At 36.5% G+C, this 26,799-nt stretch overlaps 1 protein-coding gene across 1 annotated transcript in view; it reads left to right on the top strand.

Moving 5' to 3' along the window:
* Window positions 1-26,799, top strand: part of LOC115213940 (ethanolamine-phosphate phospho-lyase) — an 81,037-nt gene that overhangs the window by 10,608 nt on the left and 43,630 nt on the right. The window contains exons 2-3 of the mRNA XM_029782942.2: window positions 19,172-19,290; window positions 26,307-26,466. Of these exons, the coding sequence (XP_029638802.1) occupies window positions 19,172-19,290; window positions 26,307-26,466 (279 nt within the window). The remainder of the gene's footprint in view (window positions 1-19,171; window positions 19,291-26,306; window positions 26,467-26,799) is intronic.

The following is a 26,799-nucleotide window of genomic DNA, read 5'->3' as shown; positions in this document are numbered from 1 at the left end:
ATACTTATTGATCAGACCAAGTATTTTTCATACTTCTGAGTTTTTATTATTGACATATGTTCTAAAAGAATCATCATTGTCGTCGTCGTGTAACGTCTGCTTTCCATGCTGGCATGGGTTGAATGGTTTGACTGAGGACTGGAGAGCAAGAAGGCTGCACCAGGCTCTAATCTGATCTAGCAAAGTTTCTACAGCTAGATGCCCTTCCTAACACCAACTACTCTGAGAGTGAAGTGGGTGCTTTTACATGCAACTGGCACGAGGGCCAGTCAGGTGGTTCTGGCAACAACCATGCTCAAAAGGTGTTTTTTTTATGTGCTACATGCGTGGGAGCCAGTCTGGTGGCACTGGCAACAACCACACTCAAATGTTGTTTTTTCACGTGCCACCGGCACATGTGCCAGTAAGGCAATGCTGGCAACGATCATGTTCGAAGGGTGCTTTTTACATGCCATCGGCACAGGAGCCAACCAGCGGCCCTGGCAACAATCATGCTCAGATGATGCTTTTAGCGTTCCACTGGCACGAGTGCCAATCAGGCGGCACTGTCATTGGATACGTCAGTAATCTTGATTTTGATTTCACTTGCCTCAACAGGTCTTCGCAAGCAAAGTTTATTGTCCAATGAATGAGGGGTACTCATAAGTGGGCTAGTTACACCCACTGGCATAGGCCACAGGTTATGATCTCACTTGGCTTGCCGAGTCTTCTCAAGCACAGCATATCTCCAAAGGTCTTAGTCACTAGTCATTGCCTCGGTAAGGCCCAATGTTCGAAGGTCATGCTTCACCACCTCATCCCAGGAAAACCTGGGTCTACCTCTTCCACAGGTTCCTTCAACTGCTAGGGTGTGATACATTTTCACACAGCTGTCCTCATTCCTTCACAACACATGACCATACCAGTGCAGTCGTCTCTCCTGCACACCATATCTGATGCTTCTTAAATACAACTTTTCTCTCAGGGCTCTAACACTCAGTCGTGTATGCACACTGACATTATACATCCAGTGGAATGCAGCCATGTAGTTCTGGGTTCAATTTCCCTGCACGTCACCTTAAGAGAGTACCTTCTGTTGTGTTGAGTCAAAAGTTTTGCAATATTACGGTAACTTACTTGCTTTATTCAGCAAGTTACAACAAAAGCAGCCTAGCATTCAAAGTAGAGGCCATCGTGTTGTACTGTATATAGCCACCTTTTTTGCCAGTTCTTTGATCTCATGCTGATACCAGTTCTTGTCCTTCAAGGCAAAGAATTCCTTCACTGGAGCTTCCACTCCCTTCCTCTTGGTTGATGAAACCTTACAAGTGCAGGAACTGAGCCACGGATCAGAACAGTAATCTGAGGGAGATATTTTTCTGCAATCCTAACATGCATAAGCCTTGGTAAAGCAAGGGCCAGCTTCTACAGCCTGTCACCAAAGATGGGCATTTCGAACAAAAGGTAATGCTTTAATGCTTGCTGTCTGGTGGAATTACGAGGAGGTAATTCACGTATTTGTTTTAGATGGTTGAACCATCGATGTCAACCTATACTTCAAACAACTGCAGTGGTTGTATGCTATTGTGCGGCTAAAGTATCCAGCATTGGTTAACAAAAAGTGAGCTCTTCTGGAACATGATTACACAAGACCTCATACTGCTTGTACGACCCAGAATAAACTCTAGGAACTTGAAGGAATCGAACTGATACCATACCCAGCATATAGTCTACCCTTGGATTATTACTTGTTCTGATCCATGGCTCAATTTCTGCTCTTGTGATGCTTCATCAACCAAGAGGTGGAGGAAGCTTCAGTAAAAGAGTTCTTTGTCTCGACAGACAAAAACTGGTATTTGCATGGAGTCAAAGAACTGGAAGAAAAGTGGCTTCAAACAAAGTAATATGATGGCATTCTAATTTGAATGTTAGGCTGCTTTTGATGTCACTTGACAAATAAAGCAAATAAGTTAACAAAATATTATTTTCTGCTCTAGGCACAAGGCCTGAAATTTTGTGGGGAAGGGGCCAGTCAATTAGATCAACCCCAATACACAGTAAGGCTTCATTTCCACACACGCCAGCTTGATTTAATTTGTCCTTAGTCGAAAGGCACCTGTTGTTATGTCCTGTTATTATATTTATTGTATTTGTGTAACATTGTTCGTTTTTTTTCTGTCCTTGTTTTTGTATACATTCGCTGCTTTCTTCCAAGGAATCTAATGCACTTAGCTTAGTTTTTCCTTGGGGCTGGCCTGATTGGAGCAATCTCAAGTATAATCAGCCGAAATTGCGAAGATAATCTGGTACTTGACTGAGGAAAGAAAACTTCAAATGACCTGTCCTTGATTTCTTTGTATTGTCTATCTGGATGTTTTGTTGTCCCATTTTTGTATCACCTAACTGTCCGGATGTTTTGCGTTCTTGTCCCATTTTGTATTTCATATATATATATATATATATATATAGCGGCGTACGTACACTTTGGTCTCTTTATATATATATATACACACACACACATACATGCACTATATATACTCTGTGTGTGTGTGTGTGTATTTGTATATATATATATATATATTTATACATGCACTATATATGCTATGTGTATGTTCATGTATATATATATATATATATATATATTATATATATATATATATATATATATGTGATGCATATATCTGCCTTGTGCTTATGTGTGTATTTAGTGAGATATTTCAATATGCTGTCAGGTGAATTTTTCCTGAATTGAGAATACATAGAACTAGCGCTTATCTCTTGGTTAATAATGTAATGTTAATTAGGTGAGAAATATGCATCATTGGATACAATGTGAGTCAACTGGAGCTAGTGTTTCTAGTGTGAGAATTCAACATTAAATCATGTAGTAGTAATACCACTCTTTTTTTTTATTTTAAACACCCACTAAAGGGAGATTTTGTTTGCCATTTGCATAGATAATCCTGGTTAATCAAGGAACTTTTATAGCCCTCAATATGATATGTGAAAAACTGCAATTTTTATATTCAGTATACAGAATGCTATCCCTGAGGTATTTGCCTTCAATCACATTATTGATTCAGTAGCTTGGTATTGTATACAGGAATAATATGTACAAACTTTAGAGTGTGTGTGTGTGTGTGTGTGTGTGTGTGTGTGTATACATGCAGGCAGGCAGGTAGGTAGGAGTGAGTTTGGAGGGATATAATGTTCAGGCAGATATCAAATTAACTCTCAATGAAGTTCCAGTTAATGGCTAACCACAGCAATTAGCATTTGATGTCTGTGACTACATTTAGTTGTTAGTCACTCCTTCAGTTCTTCCGATAGGTAATTCTGTGTTCTCTTTGCTGGACAGTAAATAAGTGTATATTAATATTGATAATAATAAAGAGTATGGAGGCTTGTACATGCACAAAATTTATTTTATAGGTATATAGAGCATCAAAGCGAACCAAATGAACAGACCCCGATGAAGCTGCACCAACAATATTACAAGGCGGAAATATGTATAGGTCATTATAATAATATGCTGTATATAACTATAAAATAAATCTTGTGGATGTACATGTCTCCATACTCTTTATTATTATTAATATGATATATATATGTGTGTGTGTGTGTGTGTGGAGGCGCAATGGCCCAGTGGTGAGGGCAGCAGACTTGCGGTTGTAGGATCACAGTTTCGATTCCCAGACTAGGCATTGTGAGTGTTTATTGAGTGAAAACACCTAAGGCTCTGGCAGTGGGTGGTGGCGATCCCTGCTGTACTCTTTCGTCCCAACTTTCTCTCACTGTTTCTTTTGTTGGCCTGCTCACTTAGCCAGCGGGGTGGCGTCATTTGAAGGCTAAAACAATGCGAAGCGCATTGTGACCAGCGATGTGTAGCAACATCTGATAGCCTGGTTGGTCACGGTGATATATATATATATATATATATATATATATATATATATATATGTTACACGTACACACTTCGTTTTTGCATCTGGTTTGCAAGATTCTTTATGTGAATTCATGTGTTGAAACAAATTTTGTTGTGTCTAGGGAAAGTCATCATACCATTATTAACACATGCACTGGTTCAATTCCATTCCTTTATTATTAGATGGTTGGTTAAATATCCAATTAACTAATTGATTCTTTGTCTAACTTGATTAAACAGTAAGTCTTGTTTTTGTTTGTTTTTTATCAAAGCTCTTTCATTGATATTTGCAACCTTTTCAGTGACATTTCTCTTAGTCCACTATGGAGACTGCATTTGTCTGTGCATGTTTGTGTGTGCCACTCTGTGCATGTGCTTGCGTATCTATGTATGTGTATATGTATGCATGCTTCTGTGTATGTTTGTTTATGTACTTGTGAGTGTGTGTGTGTGCATATGTGTTTCTCTGTGTGTGTTAATAATAATGGCATAATGAATCTCCCTAGACACAATAAAATATATAGAAGTCCCATCCATGCTAGCAGAGAACATGGACATTAAACGATGATGTGGCTAGGTACAGGCATGACTGTGTAGTAAAATGTAGTAAATTACTTGTCCTGTTATCAATATTTTTTCTCTCATTGTTTGTGTATTTAACTCACTTGTTTTCATACTTCATGTTGTTTACAGTTGGTGACATCTTGTAACCATATATGCATATTATTTATATATCTTAAATTAGAGTTCTGTCTCATATACGGTTCATATAGTCCAGTGTTTAAATTAGTTTGGTCTTTTGTTTTATGTTTTTTTATTTTTTTATTTTTGTGTTGTGTTTTATTGATTGATTTAAAGGACCTAAACATCTCCATTGTTTTCAAATATTATCAGACCAATTAAGTTATAGGATTAACAATGGGGTATTAGTATGTGGGTTTTTGTTAATAACTAATTAGTAATTAGTAGTAACATCACATTAAGGTTTTACCCAAATTATTCTTTCATTGATATACTTATTTATTGATTTCTCCAAATAAGTTCACATTAGTTAACTTTCTCAATTCTTTTTATGATGCTCTATTAAATAGCAGTTAGCCTCTAACTTTTGACCCCTGTGATATGGACCATCCCATTAAACTCACTCCGCAATGTCTTACCCCTGCTAGCTCCCCCAGTAAAATTGAAATAGGATGTAACTCTCATAATCTTAGGAAATTACTCCTGGAAGTGACTTTCTTTAGCATAAGATGTAATCCGATGGATTATAGGACATCACCTTGAAATCGACATTTTTACCATTCCTTACTATTTCTATTATGTTATTATTTTATTTTATTCTATTATTTTACCTTGCTTTCTCACATATTAGATTCCTAACATTATAACTCTGATGAAGCTTTGGGGCTCAGTTATTGTCCAACATTTGTCCAATGTTTGTTCAACCTCAGTAAAATCCCTGTATATTACTGGCATGATGTGGAAAACTTAGCAGATTGGGCAACCCCATAGTAGAAACAGCTGTAAGAGCTTAGTATTTATTCACTCAATTATTCTTATTCATTTGTTTATTTTTATTTATCTATTTATTTACTTGTTTACTTGCTTATTTCATTGGTTTATTTTGATTACTTATACATACTTAAGCGCAGGAGTGGCTGTGTGGTAAGTTGCTTGTCTACCAACCACATGGTTCGGGTTCAGTCCCACTGCATGGCACCTTGGGCAAGTGTCTTCTATTATAGCCTCGGGCTGACCAAAGCCTTGTGAGTGGATTGGTAGACGGAAACTGAAAAGAAAGCCCGTCGATATTGTATATATATATATGCGTGTGTGTATTTGTGTGTCTGTGTTTGTCCCCCTAGCATTGCTTGACAACCGATGCTGGTGTGTTTATGTCCCCATTACTTAGCGGTTCGGCAAAAGAGACCGATAGAATAAGTACTGGGCTTACAAAAGAATAAGTCCCGGGGTCGAGCTGCTCGATTAAAGGCGGTGCTCCAGCATGGCCGCAGTCAAATGACTGAAACAAGTAAAAGAGTATATAATTGTAATCAATTAATAAATAGATATAAATGAATATCTACAGGCTGATGTTTATTGATTGATTATCCTCTCCATTTTTTTATTTGCCTTATAAATTCTAGGTAAATTTCTGCTTTACCCCCACTCATACCTAGTATTCAATTGTGATATTGCCCTGTAATAGTAAGCTCTTGGATATGAATAAGTAGGTATACACCCAGTAGTATATTGGATATTTATTATCCCTTAGATGGTTGCATAACCTCTAACCCCCACACACACACATAAAATTAACAGAATGAGATAAAAAACCATTAGTGAGTTTGTATTTCCCCTTGTCTTCAAATGTGTTCACTGGTTGTAAAAACTTGTTTCTAGTTCTCTCTATAATCTTGTATGTTTGGATAGGCTGGTATCAAAAAGGGCACCTTGGCATAGAATGCTCTGCTCCAATATACTCTTGAGAATCCAAATTTCTCCAAACATTATGCCACTGATCACTTTGAGTTATATATCTTAGCTCTTTTTGTTTAAATCATGTAAATTACTTAGGCCATAAATGTGTTTTATTTTTTTGTATAAGGTCAGACAGTTGTGCTGATAACAGCTATTGAGCCTGAAACATGTGTACTCGACTGTCCCCTTATTTCCAGACAATAAAAATGTTCTTTTCTTTAATGGCATGCCAACATGGGAGAACTCTTGATTCTTGACATTATCTCCTCTTCTCATTTGGAGATGGTATTAATAGCAATTTGTTAATTATGACACATTCTCTAAAAGCAGAAATTTTAATAAATCAAAATTTTACATTGTATGGTATTTAATGTAAAAGAAGACTTGTCTGCCGCAAAAGAATTGATACTGGTGCTGGTGACATGTTGAAAGCACCCAGTGCACTTTATGAAGTGGTTGGCATTAGAAAGGGCATCCAGCTGTAGAAACCATGCTAGAACAGACAACGGAGCTTGGTGCAGCCCTTGGCCTTACCAGCTCCAGTCAAACCATCCAACCCATGCCAGCATGGAAAAGAGACGTTAAATAATGATTATGATGATGATAATGAACTCTTTTCTATATTCTCTCTTTCATAAAATTTCACTTTAATGCCTGACCCAAATATTTCTTGATTTTTATCTTGTTATTGTTGTTGTTGTTGCTGTTGTATATTTGTAGTCCTCTTTCCCTCTAAGAGTTAGTCTCCAGTTAACAGTAATGTATGCTGCACCATATTCCACCCCCAGACCTGTTTGTAGACCAGCTAGAAACAAATGGAATGTTATATACCAAATAAACAGTCAGACACATTCAGTGATGTACATAATTGCAGTAATTTCTGTTAAATTATCTGTGACCATGGGAATTCATTTTCCAACTAGATTTTTATACTTTTTAAAAAATTCTATCTCTAATATTGTTTGTCTTATGACAGTTTTAAGAATCTGCTGAAATGGACAATGAATATACAGAAAACCCAACTCAGAGAAGATATGTAAATGGCAAACATCAGTCCAGTAAATGATCTCAGTCTGGTCTTGTGCAAGAAGTCAAGCCAGACTGTAAACCCCTTTATAAATAGACTAGCACTATGACCTGGGCAACGCCGGGTTATAATGCTAGTGCATGCATATACAGCTGCGTGTGTGCACACATACACGCAAGTACTGTCCAAATCTCAGACCAATCACATACAGCTAGCTGGCATTCAATTGGCATATCAAGTTTTGGACATTTTGATTGGGTTTTAGATAGAAAATTCACACAAAAGTCACTTCTATTGATTTTTTAATGGCTTTGCAGGGTGACTGGGGAAATGTAAAGATGTGCACGACCACCCTTGGACGGTTTTGAATGACAATAGAAAGTACGAGCCCTCTAACTGAAAAATTGTGGATTTGTATAAAGGACACGCATGCAGACATTTTGCTGTTTATATATATAGAGATAATGCAAAGGATTTGGTGATACTGTGCTGATTAAAAAACAAAACATCTTTCTCTCCTGTGATAAACGTTTTTGTGCTACTTTTGTGCAGAATATTAATGATTCATCTTGCCTCATTTAACATGTCCAGTCACTGAATATTATATGCCACTGTTTTTACTACATTTGCTTTCTTGAATGTATGCCCATTTAGGTATCTCAAGAAGTGTTGAAATTAGGATGGGAAGTGTAATTTTTTTTAACAAGCCCCGTGCTATTAGGGTGTTAAGACCACCATCCAAGCATGATCATTGCCATAGTGGCTATCAGGCCGCCGTGCTGGTGGCACGTAAAAGACACCATTTGAGCATGATTGTTACCAGCATCGCCTGACTGGCCTTGTGCCGGTGGCACGTAAAAGCACACACTACACTCTTGGAGTGGTTGGCGTTAGGAAGAGCATCCAGCTGTAGAAACTCTGCCAGATCAAGATTGAAGCCTGGTGCAGCCATCTGGTTCGCCAGCCCTCAGTCAAATCGTCCAACTCATGCTAGCATGGAAAGCGGACATTAAATGATGATGATGATAATTACTGAGCAAAAGCATCTTTTCTTGAAAGTTACTTTATTTTTAGAGTCCACTTTTACCAAACAAGTCTTATGCTGAATAATTCACAGGTTATATGGAAGACAAAATGACTAGAGTATTTCTTCCCAAAATGAACTACAATAAAACTTCGTTCATTTAGACACAGCCATAGTCATGTGGTTAAGAAGTTCAATTTGTAATCATGAGGATCAAGGTTCATTCTCACTGTACAGCACTATAGACAGGTGTCTTCTAATATGCCCTGGGGTTGACCAGTGCCTTGTGAATGGAATTAGTGGATAGAAGCTAAGAAGTCTTTTATGTACGTGTTAATGCATATATATATGTATACACACACACACATGTATGTATACGTATCATCATCATTATTAAAGGATGATGAAATGCATACGTGTGTGTGTGTATATGTATGTATGTATATGTATAAAATAATTTAATTCAGGTGTTAATCTTGGAATTTACCTTACCACTTTTATAGATTTCTGTGTGTATGTGTTGATGTTTGTATGTTGACTAAAAACAAAGTCACCATTCACACAAAATGGTGCTATTGTTTACAATCTGCTGTGTAAATGTGCTCAGCCATGTAGCTCTTTGTTATTTAAAGGAACAAGTGAAATAATACTTTGTATGGAAATAGGTTACAGGTTGGTGACAAGAAGAAGAAATTTGCATCAATAAATTTTGTCTGACATGGCAAAGCAGATGTTAAAACACTACTACTACTACTACTACTGATGATGATGTTGGTGGTGGTGATGATGATGTTTATATATAGATACATAATATGATTTGCTTTTGATACTTGTGGCTGTAATATTTACTAGTGATAAAATACCTTTAAATCTATATTTTTTACTCATTACAATCATTTGATCTATGGCCATGCTGGTGCACTGATTTTTACAAGCTTAGTATCATTCCTGTCATCTGTGTTAATTATTACAGTTTAGTTCTTATTTCGTTTTATTAATCTCTATTTATCAAATTGTGAAATTATTGTTTTTGGCATAAGGGCAGTCAGATCCCCCACTGATCTAAACCAGTAAACATCTCTCTCTTTGTCACTCTCTCTCTTTCTCTCTCTCTCACACACACACACTCACTCACACACAGAGGGTGAGCCATTATGATGGGACACTTTTTAAATGCTTGTATCTTGGATTATTGAAATCACATAGGTTACCAAATATATTTATTACATAACTGTCCCAACATTATGACCCACCTTGTATATAGACACACACATAAATACAGTAATACACAAATACACATGTATACACTATACATACACATACACACTCATATATATACACACACATGCAAGTACACACATGCATATACACACATAAATACATGAACAGACTCACACATTTATATATGCGAACAACTGAAGAAGGGGAATATTCCTGGTGTTGTATGTCTTGTACTCTGTTTATTCGTTGTTTGAAAAAAGTTCATTTCTATGTTTTTGTTTCTCATTGTGTTCCATGTTTTTTTGATGTCCTGTACCCATATATGCATGTATATATACATATATATGTAGGTATGTACATATATGTATGTATATATGCATATATATATATATATATATATATATATATATATATATATATACACACATACACACATAAATATCCACAGCCACAAATACAGTAACACACACACACACACACACACAGAATGGCTTCTATGCATTTCCCATTTGTCAAATTCCTCTCACAAGGCATTAATCAACTGAAGAGACTCTGGTAGTTAAGACTTGCAGGATTAAAGCTAGGATCACATGATTGCAAAACAAACCTCTTTTCCATTGTGCTAGGTATGCATATTTGCCTGTGTCACAAGATGTGTCACAAGGATAATCATTAGACATATCACATGATAAATCATAAGACCTGAACTGGATATGTCAGAAGGTTTGTGTCATCAGTCATAGATATTTTTGCTTATACATTACAAGAGGAAATATTTCTTTGTCTTGAGGTGGCAAGCTGGTAGAATTGTTAGCATGCTGGGCAAAATGCTTTGTGGCATTTTGTCTATCTTTACATCCTGAGTTCAAATTCCTTTTGGGGTCAATGAAATAAATACCAGTTGAACATGTGAGTTGATGTAATCGACTTAACCCCCTCCCCCAAAATTGCTGGCTTTGTGTCAAAATTTTAAACCAATATTTTTTTGCATTGATTATCAAAATGTAAATAGATACAAAGTTTTGGCAAATATTCCACTTGTGACAGGCACAATCATGGCTGTGTGGTCAGAAGCTTGCTTCCCAATCATGTGGTCTTGGGTTCAGTCCCACTGTGCAACACTTTCAGCTAGTGTATTTAACTATAGCTCAGGGCTGATGAAAGCCTTAAGAGTGGATTTGGTTGATGGAAACTGAAAGGAGCCTGTCATCTGTCTGTCTATCTATCTATCTATCTATCTATCTATCTATCTATCTATCTATATATATATATATCTATCTATGTGTCTGTTTGTCTGCCAGTCTATCTGTCTGCCTATCATCCTGTCTATCTATCTGTCTGCCTATCATCCTGTCTATCTATCTGTCTGCCTGTCCACATGCATGTGTGTGTGTGCGTGTATTTTGTGTTATGCTCAGAAGTGATGCATGACACCAAAATTTTCAACTCAAGTGAAATATAGTAAACTACTCCAAATCATTCTTAAAAGATCCATGTAAGTGGAATCTGTACATATTGATGTGCAATTATAATTGTTAGCAAAAGCAAATACTAAAAGTGCATTTTTAACTTTTATCATTCTGTTGCCAAATCTTCTATTTCCCTCTGTTTTCTGTGCATGCTCTGGTTATCTGATCCATCCAAACCTTGAGGATGTCCCAGATTCTCAGTAAATCTGTAACCAAACAAGGAGCAGGGTTGACTTATGTAATGAGTGTAGACTTAAACATTGATTTGTTACTGAAAAAATCTACCTTGATTATGCTTTGGCAGTTTCATTATTTCTTGATTCATACTAACATGTATACAACAAACTGTGCATTATGTATTTTCTTTTATTCTCTTTTACTCTTTTACTTGTTTCAGTCATTTTGACTGTGGCCATGCTGGAGCACCACCTTTAGTCGAGCAAATCGACCCCAGGACTTATTCTTTGTAAGCCTAGTGCTTATTCTATTGGTCTCTTTTGCTGAACCGCTATGTTACGGGGATGTAAACACACCGGCATCAGTTGTCAAGCGATGTTGTGGGGAACAAACACAGATGCACAAACATACACACACACATATATACAATGGGCTTCTTTCAGTTTCCGTCTACCAAATGCAATCACAAGGCTTTGGTCAGCCTGAAGCTATAGTAGAAGACACTTGCCCAAGGTGCCACGCAGTGGGACTGAACCCGGAACCATGTGGTTGGTAAGCAAGCTACCTACCACACAGCCATTCCTATGCCTATATAAAAATGTTTAGCATTATTAATAAACATTGTTGAAGACAATTCTTTCTCTTGGTGATTATTGAAGATGCTAATCTTAACATAGCTACCTGCTCATTAGGGCATGGCGTTAGCTGGATTATGTTCAAACTAATCCCATATTTGGAGCTACATTGGCAAATGGTGAAGCACTAAACTCAGAACAAAGTCAACATCTGAATATGTGAGTCAGCTTTACCTGAAGATACTCCAGCCTATGAAGGGCATGGAATAAATGTGTGGGCACAGATTGGTTGCATCATTTTCTTAAGAAACTTGAAAACATGAATGCAGTGGTGGAGGACTGTTTTTTTGTGCATTTGCAAGGAAGAAAAAATGGTGCACCATTATGGTTATAATGAACAAAACTGGTGTAACAATCAAAATCTTGAAACATGCTCTGAGCAAAGATTATTCATGCTCCAAATTCACAATATCAGATAATGCTGACATATACATACAATTAATGCAGTGGCATAGTTTGCATTTTTTTTTTTCTGTACAACAGTTGAAGCTCATGTTTCTTGTTAATCCATTAACCTACAAGCGAGAGAGTAGGCAACAAACTAGAATGACAATCACACCCAGTTGAAGTTAAGTGATATTGAATATTGAAATGATGCCAACGTAATTTTTGAATTCTCCTATCACTTCTGTCTTTTGTCATGTACTATAACATTCCAGGTCAAGTTAAAAAAATTAGACTTTCATCATAAAATTTACTTTTTATGGGAATCTCCTCCCACCTCTCCCTCTCTCTCTCTCTCTCTCTCTCTCTCAGCTTTTATTGAATGTGTTTTCTGAGTTGTGCACATAGCTATAAATAACTGAAGTAGACTTATCAATATAACCATTTGTTAAAAATAAGCATTTTTGTAAAATGTGTTCCAACTAATGCCATTTTGTCCTATGGTAGTAATTAGTAAATCCAAAATATTGGTTACAATTGAGTTCCTCCTTTTATACCATTTGATTGTTTAAACCTAGACTAAATACTTCACTTATATTCATTTAAACACACACACACACACACAATAGGCTTCAATATAGTTTCCATCTCCAAAATTGCATTCCAGTGGGGTCACCAAGTAACTTGCAGGATGAAAACCTCTCAGTTTGGAAAGGGGCTGGAACCATGGGAAGTAGCATTGTTCCAGGTGAGAGGTTAGAGTATAACAGAGAGATAGAGATAGGTATCTTACTACAGAGAAGATACTTCTTTACCTCAATAGGAAAAAGAGAGGAAGTAGAGATAGTTGGAGAGAAAGATAGAGAGACAGTCAGTGTGAGAGAGTGGGCGGGGAATTAAAAGTAATCAATATCTTTTTTATGCATAACCACCATAAAACAGAACTGAAATAAATTAAAATATATCACATAGACTCATAAAATGTAAATTTGCCATTCAATTTTATTGATGTATAGAAAAAAGAGGAAATGGTTCTCTTGGCACAGTTTGTCACAGATTTCACAGTTTGTTAACCACTCCTCAGAAAAGATGTCCTTGGTTTCCTTCCCAAATCAGCAGCATCATCAGAAGTAGAAGAATGCAAATTAAGCAATCCACCATGATGATAGTCTAATCCATGACTTTTTAATATAATATCTGACCTATGTTGTTTGAAGAAACCAAGTTATGTCTTCTCTGAGAAGCAGTCAACAAAGTGAAATGATCCATTAGGAGACTCCTTTTTTTTTTGTGAATATTAATAGCAAGGAAAGAAAGTTTTTACATTTCAATTTCACCCATTGTAAGGACTTTGTTATATTTAAATTTAATCCAGTGCTTTTGAAAGTAATACAGTACTGGACCATTTATCTGGCTTCCAGAAATCTGAGAATACTGTATAGTATCATGTATTGAGTAAACAGACCCTGTTTTTGAAATTGATTGGTTTCCCCTGTCCAACCGTCCAACCCGTGCCAGCATGGAAAGCGGACATTAAATGATGATGATGATATATGTATATATATGTGTATGTGTGTGTATATATATATATGTGTGTGTGTGTGTGTGTGAATGTATATATATATGTGTGCATATATATATGTGTGTATATGTGTATATATATGTATGTATATATGTGTGTGTGTATATATATATGTGTGTGTATATGTATATATATGTGTGTATTTGTATATGTGTATATATATGTATGTATATATGTGTGTATGTATATATATGTATATATCTGTGTGTGTATGTGTATTTATATATACGTATATATATATATATATATACAAAATGAGAAAATGGAGAAATATATCTAAATCAATCATCAACCATCAGATAATACCCAATCAATACTTTATTAAACCATTACACAATAGCAATGATATTATACATTAATATAGTACAAATATAACAAGACATAGAAATAGAAATAGAAAATACATTTACATTGTAGCTGACAGCTGTTTCGGCCGTGAAGATAGGTATGTCCCATTTAACCTATTAGCCATATAAAGCAGGTATAAATGAGACATTAACAGGAATGTCTCATGGCCTCTTCAGAGAATTTAATGCAAGTATGAAAAAAATTTACATATAAATATAAATATGTGTGCATACACACTCATATTCCTACATATATATATATATACACAATAATACAATATAAACAATATAGATCAATATACATTAACAAACACAATAATGTTCTATAACCAACATCAAGGAAATACAACATGTACACTCACATTTAAAGCAGGCATATATATTGAACAGTCCAATCTATTAAAATGTGTCATTACACAAAAAGTCAATAAAATTAATATTAATAATAATAATAACAACCACGATTGTACCATGCAAAGCAAGCAGACATCCACATATATACTCAATCAGTCGAATTCCTCTGCCCGCATGGTATTGATTTTCATAGATAGATTCGATTGGCTTATAGTTTTAAATTTGAATTACAATGGAAATTTTACGGTTAGTTAGCTAGGAAACTTACACACGCGCACGCACATCCACAAATCGTGCGCACATACATACATAGTTATATGTATACACACACACACACACCCACACACATACACACAGACATACCCACATACACAACCAAATCATAAATAAATAAATAAATAATATAAGAGGTAGTATCGCAACTATACACATGCAAAACAGAGGAACTCAACCGATTGCACATACATGCATGCAGACATCCAGCCACCCCGGACGACACCATGGCCGTGGTATTAACTAATTATTTACAAATAGATCCACTCACATATGTCCATAAAACAGTAAATGCAAACATACATATAATTATATCCAGATAGTGTAATTTGTCATAAGGTACATAATTCATATGACACCGTATTTTTCGTAAACATAATATTTTATAACTAAAAAAGTCCACAACTTTACCGCTATGTTTTATTCGAACATTCGCTAAATTATAAAGTATAGAATACCCATTTCTGTTTGTCTATCAAAAGTCATAAAAATATATATATACTAAATTAACATCGGTTTATAATAATTAAATTATAAGAAATTAATTGTAAAAAGTCAAAATACGCTAATATTCTAAGATATATAATCAAAATAACTCCTTATAGCTTATACAGATAGCATCCCTACGTAAGAAATCCAGTATTATTACAATACTAATATTTTCCTATTTAAACCCTCACCAATGAACTAATAGAATTACACCCACATCTACATGTCCATATGTATACTCATGTGTAACAACAGACATACACACCATATATTTTCACATATGATGTGCGTGTAAACATTCGTAGTACTTATATATATATATATTTTTAAGTATCAGTGGACACATAAATACATATATAATAATTAACAGGATTTAGCATTAAATAATATCAGTGGACATATAAATACCTATAAAGCAATTAACAGGACTTACCAATAAATAGTATATAAGTAAATAACAATAAATTAAATTAATTATAAGTTAATAATTGTAATTACTTAAAATTAAAATGTAATAAAATAAAATAAGATGAAATAATTAAAATTAAAATGAAAATATAAGTAAAAGCTTGTATACATATATATATATTATTATAATAAATAATGGATATGTATGTATATATCTACATATAAATAAATAAATGAATAAATAAATAGATAAATACCATAGAATACAAATTAAGATAAATACAAAGGTAAACCTAATATATAGTACTGCTACTATGTATATATCCACATATACATAAATGAATAGATAGATAGATAAATAACATAAAATAAAATGAAAATATACATTGAAAAAAGTACATATATAAACTTAGTATACAGGCTACTATTATGTAAATATTTACCTATAGATAAATGAATAAATAAATAGATAAATAACATAAAATATATATATATATATAGCCGTCCAACCCATGCTAGCATGGAGAACGGACGTTAAACGATGATGATGATATATATATATATATATATATAAAAACTTAGATATGTTTCAACAAAAGATTGGTACAGGCCATGTCTAACTTAATAGCATATATATATATATATATATATATATATATACAAGTGGTGAGCATTGATCGTAGGATGTTGGGGTTCACAGAAGAAATGACAATGGACTGAGATGTTTGGCAATATGAAGTTCTAGAGAAGACCCACCCATGTCTGTGAAACTGAGTGCTGGAAGCATTGTGTCCACCCACATGTAACAACAAGCTTTTCACACAAACTATATCTCTTTTAAACTGCATCTTTTTCTCTTCCTCACATTTCTTCTTCATAAACTATGATTGTCTTCCAATCCCCTTCCCTGCCCGCACTGCCCTGCTCACTGTATCGCTGCTTTTCCCCAACCCCATTTTTATACCTAGATTTTCACCAACCACTGCAATCCCCAGTCCCTACTTGCACCTTCTTGACAATACCTTACTGCATATATTATGATCTCTGTACTACTCTCTTCCTTACTCTACCATAACATCTATGCACTGGTTCTAGTTAATTGTGAGTATATCCTAGCACTTCAAAATCTCTCTCCTGCACTCTCTTGCACTTTTGCTATCCCCAACACATTCTCTCTTTCCCTTGCTCTTCCCTCTGGTTGGGTAGCCATGTATCTCCTCTACAACAGCACACCTATTTCTGCCCTCATTCTTGATCATCCTTTCTCTCTCTCTCTCTCTCTCTCTCTCTCTCTCTCTCCCTCTCTCTCTCTCTTCCTCTCTCTTTCTCTTCCCCTCTCTCCCCTCTCTTCCTCTTCCCTCTCTCTTCCTCTCCCTCACTTCTCTTTCTTTCTCCCCCCTCTCTTACTCCTCTGTAGCAAGATATCTATTTCTGCCTCTCTATTTCTCTGTGACAATGTAATCTTTCATCAGCTAACACAGGATCACCTCCTCCAATGCCCCCTCCATTACAGCAAATGCCTGGTGGTTGGCGTTTGTAAGGGCATCCAGCTGTAAAAATTATGCCAAAACTAACCTCACCTGTGTTAGTGTCAGGTAAAAATCAATCACCTATAGTACCCCATGATAAAATTTCCTCTGTATTAACATATTTGTTTTTATTAGCTTCTTGCCCCTTTAACTGGTAATTAATATCTTGATTTAGGGTCTTCCACTACCCAGTCTCCTTTGTAGTTAGTTACTTTATACTACTTAAAAAAAAATTCTTGACAATATTTATGTACTGTCAACTCACTCCTGCCCTTTCCAAATAGATCTAGTCTTAGATCTGGTAATTGATAAACAAGACTGAACCAAAATCCATTACAAGCTATGACCCCCAACAAACTTTCATACTCTTCCTGAAGTCTAGTATACTCTAAACTACAGTAATGGCAGCATGGACTTTCTCTGTCTTCTTGCTCTATTAGAGTATTTAAGTAAAATTATATTAATGTGTCTGACTAATTAAAAAATTCTACTTATTTATCTATGCAGCTGAGGATAGCCCAGCATTTAAATTGATGTAATGATTGCATTGTTCAATTAAATGGAACCGCTTGACTGGGTCGTACTGCATCAACTCTGGATATCCTGTTGTTTATTTATGTATGCTCTTTTGCTTGTTTCAGTCATTTGACTGTGGCCATGCTGGAGCACCACCTTTCGTCGAGCAAATCAACCCCGGGACTTATTCTTTGTAAGCCCAGTACTTATTCTATTGGTCTCTTTTGCCGAACTGCTAAGTGACAGGGACGTAAACACACCAGCATCGGTTGTCAAGCAATGCTAGGGCGACAAACACAGACACACAAACACACACACATACATATATATATATACATATGTATATAATGTATGTATGTGTGAGTGTGTGTGTGGATATTTGCCTGTATACATATGTGTACATATGTATGTGTGTGTATATATGTGTATGTATATGTACATATATATGTGTGTGTGTGTGTGTGTATGTGATTAGGTGGGGGAACACCGTACCACCTATGAAGGATGAATAAGGTGATCTCAGACAGAAGGATTCACAAATGTCATCTTTTGACAAGAACTCAACATTTTTTTTTACCTCTCCTTTTCTTTATTCCTGATAGACTAATCTCTTCTTACCATTTTCAGCTACTTTTTTGTCTTCCTCTTACTCTTTACCTTCCTCCTTCTTTCCTCTTGCTCTTCATGTTTTTTTTTTCCTTTTCTTCCACCTTTTTCTTTTTTTCTTTTTCTTTTTCACACATGCTGTTGTATTTACTTTTTGCATTCTTCTATTATTTTTTATATTAATTTTAATATTTTTTTATTTTATATTTTTATGTTTTATTTGTATACTTATAAGTAACAATCTTTTGCTATATAAGCAACCTTCTAAACCACAGAATTTCAGTTTGAAAACAGCTGTGGAAAAGCTTGAAACTCATTAGAATAACTGTAAACATTATCATTAAAATAAAAATCATCCCTGCAAAAGCCATCTATACTCATTTTTTCAAACATATATGTGTGTATATATATATATATACATATATATATATATATATATATATATATATATATATATATATATATATGTACTCTTTTTTTTACTCTTTTACTTGTTTCAGTCATGTGACTGTGGTCATGCTGGAGCACCGTCTGTCTTCTAATTCCACCCACTAGGCTTTGGTTGTCCAGGCCCATAATAAAACACACTTGCCCAAGGCATGATACTGTGGGATTGAACCCAAGATCACATGGTTGGGAAGCAATCATCGTAACCACATGGTCACACCTCTGCATTTGTCATTAAATTAAACTCAATAGAAGAATTAACTTTGATCTTAATCTTTGCTTTTACTTTTCCTTTCAGCAATTCATGCACATTGTTTTTTGATAAAGAGCCATTGAAGATTGTGAAGGCTTCCAAGGAGTTTATGTACGATGAAGAGGGAAACAAATTTTTAGACTGCATCAATAATGTTGCTCATGGTAAGAAACTTGTTAATTTTTCTTGAATTTTTGTCTTTTATTGTTTATTTTTCACGTGCTTCAGTCGCTGGACACTGTGATCATGCTGGAGCACCTTCTTGAAGAGTTCCAGTCGAACAGATTGACCCCAGTACTTATTTACTTTTTTAAGCTTGGTGCTTATTCTGTTGGAGTCTTTTGCTGAACTGCTAAGTTATGGGGAATGTAAACAAGCCAACACCAGTTGTTAGGTGGTGATGGGGGGCAAACATAAACACCAAGACACATGCACAGACACACATACATACACACACTCATGCACATGTGTGTACAGAAGGAGAGAGGGAGAGAGAGAGAGAGAGGTCTGCTTTCAGCTTCTGCCTACCAAATTTACTCGTGTGGAGCCACATGGCCTTGTGGTTAAAGCAGCGGACTAGCAGTCGAGGGATCGCATGTTCGAATCTCAGACTGGGCAATGTGTGTGTTTATGAGCGAAACATCTAAGCTCCACGCGGCTCTGGCAGAAGGTAATGGCGAAACTTCTGCTGACTCTTTCGCCACATCTTTCTCTCACTTTTTCCTCCTGCATCTTGCAGCTCACCTGCGACGGACCGGTGTCCCGTCCAGGTGGGGAACCTATACGCCAAAGAAACCAGGAAACCAGCCCCATGAGCCAGGCGTGGCTCGAGAAGGAACAAACAACAAAAATATACTCAGAAGGCTTTGGTTGGTTCAGGGCTATAGTTGAAACAGTTGTCTGAGGTGGCACACAGTGAAGCTGAACCTGGAACCATGTGGTGGTCAGAAAGCAAACTCCTTACCACACAGCCACGCTTGCCTTTATCTTATTTTTAACTTAATTTTTTTTGTGAAATTCTTTTTTTCCTTTCTTTTATTTACAAATCTGAATTGTCCCATAAAATGGTTTATGATTACTCTGCCAAATGTAATGCTTAATTATTCACATTGTTTTGAATTAATCATGCATTAATCATAATCATCATCATCATCATCATCATCATCATTTAATGTTCCGTTTCCATGCCGGCATGGGTCAGATGGTTTGACTGGGCGCTTTTTACATGTCACCACACAGTTTTGCAATTTCAATGATTTGACAGTTTGTTTTTAGAATGATATTATAAGGTGGGGAAGTGACGAGCCGCCAGAAACGTTAGCACACCAGGCGAAATGCTTAGCAGTATTTCGTCTGTCTTTACGTTCTGAGTTCAAATTCTGCTGAGGTAGACTTTGCTTTTCATCCTTTCGGGGTCAATAAATTAAGTACCAGTTGCATATTGGAGTTGATCTAATTGACTGGCCCCCTCCCCCAAAATTTCGGGCCTTGTGCCTAGAGTAGAAAAGGTTATCATAAGGTGGGTGTAGGAGACTGAAACTGGGTCAGTTTGAACATTAAATAGACAAATATGACTGATTTAAATACTAAAGATTTAATACATGTTGTTTGTGTTTAGTCTCAGCCAAGTCCTGATTGAGCAAACCTATCATCTCAAAGTGTTTTAGCTGAAATTATCCTGTGGGTTTTTTTTTATAGATATTATAAACTACATAACTATCAGACTGGAGTCTGGTGAAGCTCTCCAGCTTATCAGCTCTGGTCAAGCCATCCAACCCATGCCAGCATGGAAAGCGGACTTTGAAGGATAATGATGATGATAACATGATTTGTCCTTTCTTAATTTAAGACAGTTAGGGTGTGATTGAGGCAGATTCAGCTGCTATTTCTAGCTGGTCGGATGATGTCGTTTAGCAATGACGTCAAATATACAGCCCACCAGATGGATTTGAATCTGGCATGCAACGATGCATAGTTCATCTCCCAGCACAATTTTTTTAATAAAAAACTGTTATGGATATATCTTTTACCTTTTACATGTTTCAGTCATTGGTGGCCATGCTGGGGCACTGCCATGAATTTTAACCCAACGAACCAACCCCAGTACTTATTTTTTTCTTCGTAAAGCCTGGTATTTATTCTTTTGGTCTCTTTTGCCAACCTGGCCGTTTTCTCAATACCATATGGCATTGCTGTTTATGCACAGGCATCATATAATTTAACTTTCACTCTGACAGAATGGCCTTTTGTTACCAACAGAAGTAATAGTTCTCTTCATATTCTAGCAACTACACTTTCAAAACATCTGCTTCCCCTACTAATTAGGTCAGCTTTTTAACAGAAACTCCTACCCCTAGGAGCTTCCTGAGCATTTGAGAGAATCTATTTGCTGTGTATTCTTAATTCATTGCTCCTGTGCTTCTTCCACATGCAAAGACTACTATCTGTGTTATAACTTTTCTGTGATTCCACTGCACTTCTTATGTGTCTATAGCTTGCATTGGGTATACCATATGGAATCCTTGCCTGTGTCTTTTCTACATATTGAACAGGGCTATTTACCCCACAGCTCACCACCTTAGATAAAGCTATAAATAACAGCTTGTAGAATATTGGGTTAATGACCCCTTGAGTGAAAGCAAGTTGAAGGCTGTTTCTGGGAATTGGACCCACATCTGTGAATATGACAGTTGTATTAAGCATTATATCAAAGCAATATTTTGCATTCAGTTAGTGATATCATCAGTCTTAATAATTTCAGGTTTCTAGAGTAATTATTTTATGTTGAATTAGTTCATAGTAAGCATCATCAGTACAAACTAAACAAAGAACTTTTGTGATGTCAGGAAAGAAAACTCCAAATCTGCGAAAGCTAACAGTGATAATTGCAAACATCTTGCAATGATTAAAAGTTGCTTCTAGGTGTTCACTTTATCTTGTCTAAAAGTGAAACTAATTTCTTAATATTTGAAAAGGTTGTAAATGACAATGAAAGAACGTTAACACCCCGCCACCAAATAACAAAATGTTTAACCATTTAGTATTCAAACTGACCATATCAGGCCTGAATATTCTGCCTGTTTTATGTTCGTACAGACCACATCCAACTTCTCATACCCACACTATAATGACATTATAAAAATAAACAATCACCTCATTGAAATTTCAAAGCTACAAGATGGTGTATGATAAATTCAAATCAATGTGAATAAATAAGAGTAATCTGAATGGTAGAGGATTAACCAGCAAGTTAAACAAACAATAGATTAGTTAGTTGGGTAGATATTTAACCAATTGACTAGCTATAAAGGAGTGGAATTGAACCTGTGTATGTGTTTATTATCATTGGCATTATGACCCTCCCAAGACACAATAAGATTTGTTTCAACACATAGATTCACATAAAGCATCTTGCAAACCAAATACAAAAATGAAATTTATGTCTTTGTTGTTCAAAATTTCAAAATTATGCACCAGCGATACTTAGCCTTTTGCATTTAAACCAGCCATATCAGACCTAAATATTCTACCAGTTTTATGTTCAAACTGACAAGATCAAGCCTCTCATACCTACTGTACAATGTTATTCTAAAAATAAACAATATGCTGTGACTGCGAAGAAGAATAACAGCTTCTGTTATACAAAATGGTGTATAACAGAGGAGAGAAAGCAATGGCCAAAGGCACGGGAGTTAGAGAGGAAATAGTGTGAGTAGGGATGTTAATGAAAGATGAAATGGTTCAGGGGTGGTAGGGAGGTAATTTATAGAGAAGAGATGTAATGTCCCTATTCTGCTTACAGGTAATTACAGCAGCTGAGCAGTAGCATAGATAGAGAAGTGATGGCTTTTCGGGGATGAGATATGGGCAGAGAAAGAGGAGAGGGGCAGGGTCCTGCATGCACTAGCATAACCAAGGTGGTTTTAGGATATCATTTCTGCTCTGATGGACAAGTCTTATTGGGCATAGCAAATTGCCAGTCATCTTGGTCCTTTGTAATTCATAAAGTTCTGCATCATGAAATCTTCGCTTGTCTGCTACATTCATGTCCCATGTCTTACTACCATGTAGCATTGCTTTTCTGTGCACAAGACCCGACAAATAACTGAGTTCATGGCTGTTTCCTGTCACCAGCTTCACATAGCAGCCCCAACCCATCCAAAGTACCTTGGATCACAGGACGGCCTGCTGTGCTTACCTTGGATTGTAGGGCAACCTGCTGTGCTTGAGGAGACCTATTAAGTCAAGTACATCAACATCAAAATAAAAAAATCAAATGGAAATTGTAGTTTGATACCTATGCCAGTGGCATGTAAAAAGCACCATCCGAATGTGGCCGATGCCAGAGCCACCTTGACTGGCTTCCGTGCCGGTGGCATGTAAAAAGCACCAACCGATTGTGGCCATTGCCAGCCTCCCCTGACACCTGTGCCGGTGGCATGTAAAAAGCACCCACTACACTCACGGAGTGGTTGGTATTAGGAAGAGCATCCAGCTGTAGAAACACTGCCAGATCAGGCTAGAGCCTGATGCAGCCTCCTGGCTTCCCAGACCTCGGTAGAACCATCCAACCCATGCTAGCATGAAAAACGGACGTTAAACGATGATGATGATGATAATGATATCATTGAAATCTTGATGCTATGAAACAATGTATGATTCATTCAAAACAGTGTGAATAAATGAGCATTAATGAATGCTATAGGGTTAACGAGGCAGAAACACATGTTTGCAGATAGTTTTTTTCTTAATGGCATCTCAGTTCTGACAAATTTTTGATTCTTGAGATTATCTTGCTTTTTATCATTTGGTGTTTGTCAGAATTGCCACCAAGCATTTGTCTTACCTTCTCTGGAAGTGAAGATAATTTCAATAACTCAAGAATTTATTATAAATGATATTTAATATACTGCCATTTGTGTTATATGTGTGCATGTACCTTTTATCTTTTACTCGTTTCAGTCATTAGACTGCGGCCATACTGGAGAACCACCTTGAAGTTTTTATTTGAATGCATCAACCCCAGTACTTATTTCTTTAAAGCTTATTACTTATTCTATCAGTTTCTTTTGCTGAACTGCTAAGTTAGAGGGACATGAACACACCAGTACTGGTTGTCAAGCAGACACACACACAAGCACATATATACACACAATAGGCATTTTTCATTCTCTGTCTACCAAATCCACTCACAAGTCTTTGGACAGTCCTAGAGGCTATAAGTGGAATATACTTTCCCAAGGTGCCACACCCTTGGACTGAACCCTGAACCATATGGTCGGGAAGCAAGCTTCTTACCACACAGCCATGCCTGCACCTGTATGTGTTATCATTATCATCAGCATTTAATGTCCATTTTCCAAGCTACTATGGGCTGGATAGTTTGACAGGATCCATTGAATCGTAGAGTGGCATTGAGCTCCAGTGTCAGCTTTGGCATGGTTTCTATGGCTGGATGCTGTCCTAATGCCAATCAGTTTACAGAGTGTATTGGGTGCTTTTTTTCATTTTTTTTACAAAGTGTACTAGTATTATTGGCTTTAGTGAGGTTGCCAAGAAATTTGTAAGGCAGGAAAAGAACAGAGCAGAAAAAGAGTGTGATGGAAGAGGGAGCCTGGATATCTTGCAATAGATATACAAGGCTACCCTGCATTTTATAAGGCTGGGTGGGAGTAGCTGGAAAGAAGACAGAAGTGGTTGTGGGATGTGGGAGCATCTCATGATATGAGGTGGGTGTAATTGACAGTGGATTGCGATAGGGTGGAGGCGGGGGAAATTTCATAATAATAATATGAGAATAGATGGTTAGAGATGAATGTAGTGAGATATAGCGAGAGGTATAGGAGTAACTTGGTGGTGGTGGGGGCTATGGTAAGTGGAGCATGAGGGTAGATATGAGAGACATTGAGAGTGATAGCAGATATGAGAAGTGATAAAAATGGTGTATAGCAAAGGAGAGAAAGCAATGGCGAAAGGCACAGGAGTTAGAGGAAATAGTGTGAGTACAGATATTAATGAAAGATGAAAATGGTTCAGGGGTGGGAGGGAAGTAATTTATAGGGAAGAGATGTAATGTGCCTATTCTGCTTACAGGTAATTACAGCAGCTGAGCAGTACCATAGATAGAGAAGTGATGGCTTTTAGGAGATGAGATTTGGAAAGAGAAATACTCAATAGGGCAGAGAAAGAGGAGAGGGGCCGGGTCCTGCATACACTAGCATAACCAAGGTGGTTTTAGGATATCATTTCTGCTCTGATGGACAGGTCTTATTGGGCATAGCAAATTGCTAATCATCTTGGTCCTTTGTAATTCATAAAGTTCTGCATCATGAAATCTTCGCTTGTCCGCTACATTCAGGCTCCATGTCTTACTACCATGTAGCATTGCTTTTTTGTGCACAAGCATCATACAATTTTCCTTTCACTTGGAGAGAGAAACTTTTTGTTGCCAGCAGAAATAATAGCTCTCTGAATTTTCTCCATCTTCTTATTCTAGCAACTACATTTTCAGAACATCCTCCTCCACTGTTCATTATGTCACCTTGGTAACAGAAATGATCTACTATACAGCCTCCTGGGCATTTGAGAAAATTCATTTTCCATCTTTAGTCTTTATGGCTTCTGTGCACTTTCTACATACAAACACTACTTTCTTTGTTTATCTTCCTGTGACCCTGTGTGTATGTGTGTGTCACATATTTATGTATAATGTAGTTGTTGGTTTTGGCCAGTCATGAACGTTACCATTGGTTTCACATCAGTTATGCTCTTAGCAATATAGGTAGCACATCAGACCAGTTGGCTGGAGGATCATAACCTCTTTTCTAATGAAAGTATGAATACAGTCTTGGTCAGTCAGGATTGTGAAAACTCCTTCTGGGTGAGATGGAATTATCTCCATTTGACCTGTTCTAGTTGTGTCTGAAAAAGTATGTATGATTCCCGTTCACTAGTCAGCAAGTGAGGAATTCCATGTTTCAAATGCAAATTTTCTCTTATGAGTGCACCAACAAAACATCTCTCTTTTGGAATTTAAGAAGGCCCCTGAGTCATGTGAATTTTTTTAGGATCCTCACCTCTTGGCCAAATGTATATTATATGTGTATAACTATGGTTGTGTGTGTGTATAGATTTATCTAACTGTTGTCTCAGCTCCTGAATCATTTTTTTTATTTTCCAGTTGGTCACTGTCACCCACATGTTGTCAGTGAAGGCACCAAACAAATGTCATTACTTTCTACCAATACAAGGTTCCTCCATGATAACTTAGTCATCCTTGCTGAGAGAATTGCATCCACATTACCATCATCATTGTCTGTTGTATACTTCGTTAACTCAGGGTAAGTTTGGTGTTTCAAAAATGCACACTGGATATTATTTGAATTAAATTGGTGCATGTGTGGCTTTGTGATTAAGAAGTTCACTCTGCCGTCTCACAATGCCGAGTCCAGTACCACTGTATGGCATCTTAAACATGTAGCTTTGGCCTTAGAATTGTGTTGGTCAAGATCTTCATCGTCATCATCATCATCATTGTTTAACATCTGCTTTTCCATACTTGCATGGGTCAGACGGAATTTGTTGGGGCAGATTTTCTACGGCTAGATGCTCTTTCTGTCATCAACCCTCACCTATTTCCGAGTAAGATAGTATTTCCCCATGACCAGACATGT

This window comes from Octopus sinensis, linkage group LG7, assembly GCF_006345805.1.
Source record: "Octopus sinensis linkage group LG7, ASM634580v1, whole genome shotgun sequence".
In the NCBI taxonomy this organism is placed as follows: Eukaryota; Metazoa; Mollusca; class Cephalopoda; order Octopoda; family Octopodidae; genus Octopus; species Octopus sinensis.
Note: the sequence above shows the minus strand (reverse complement) of the source record. Positions and strands in the feature narration are given on the sequence as shown.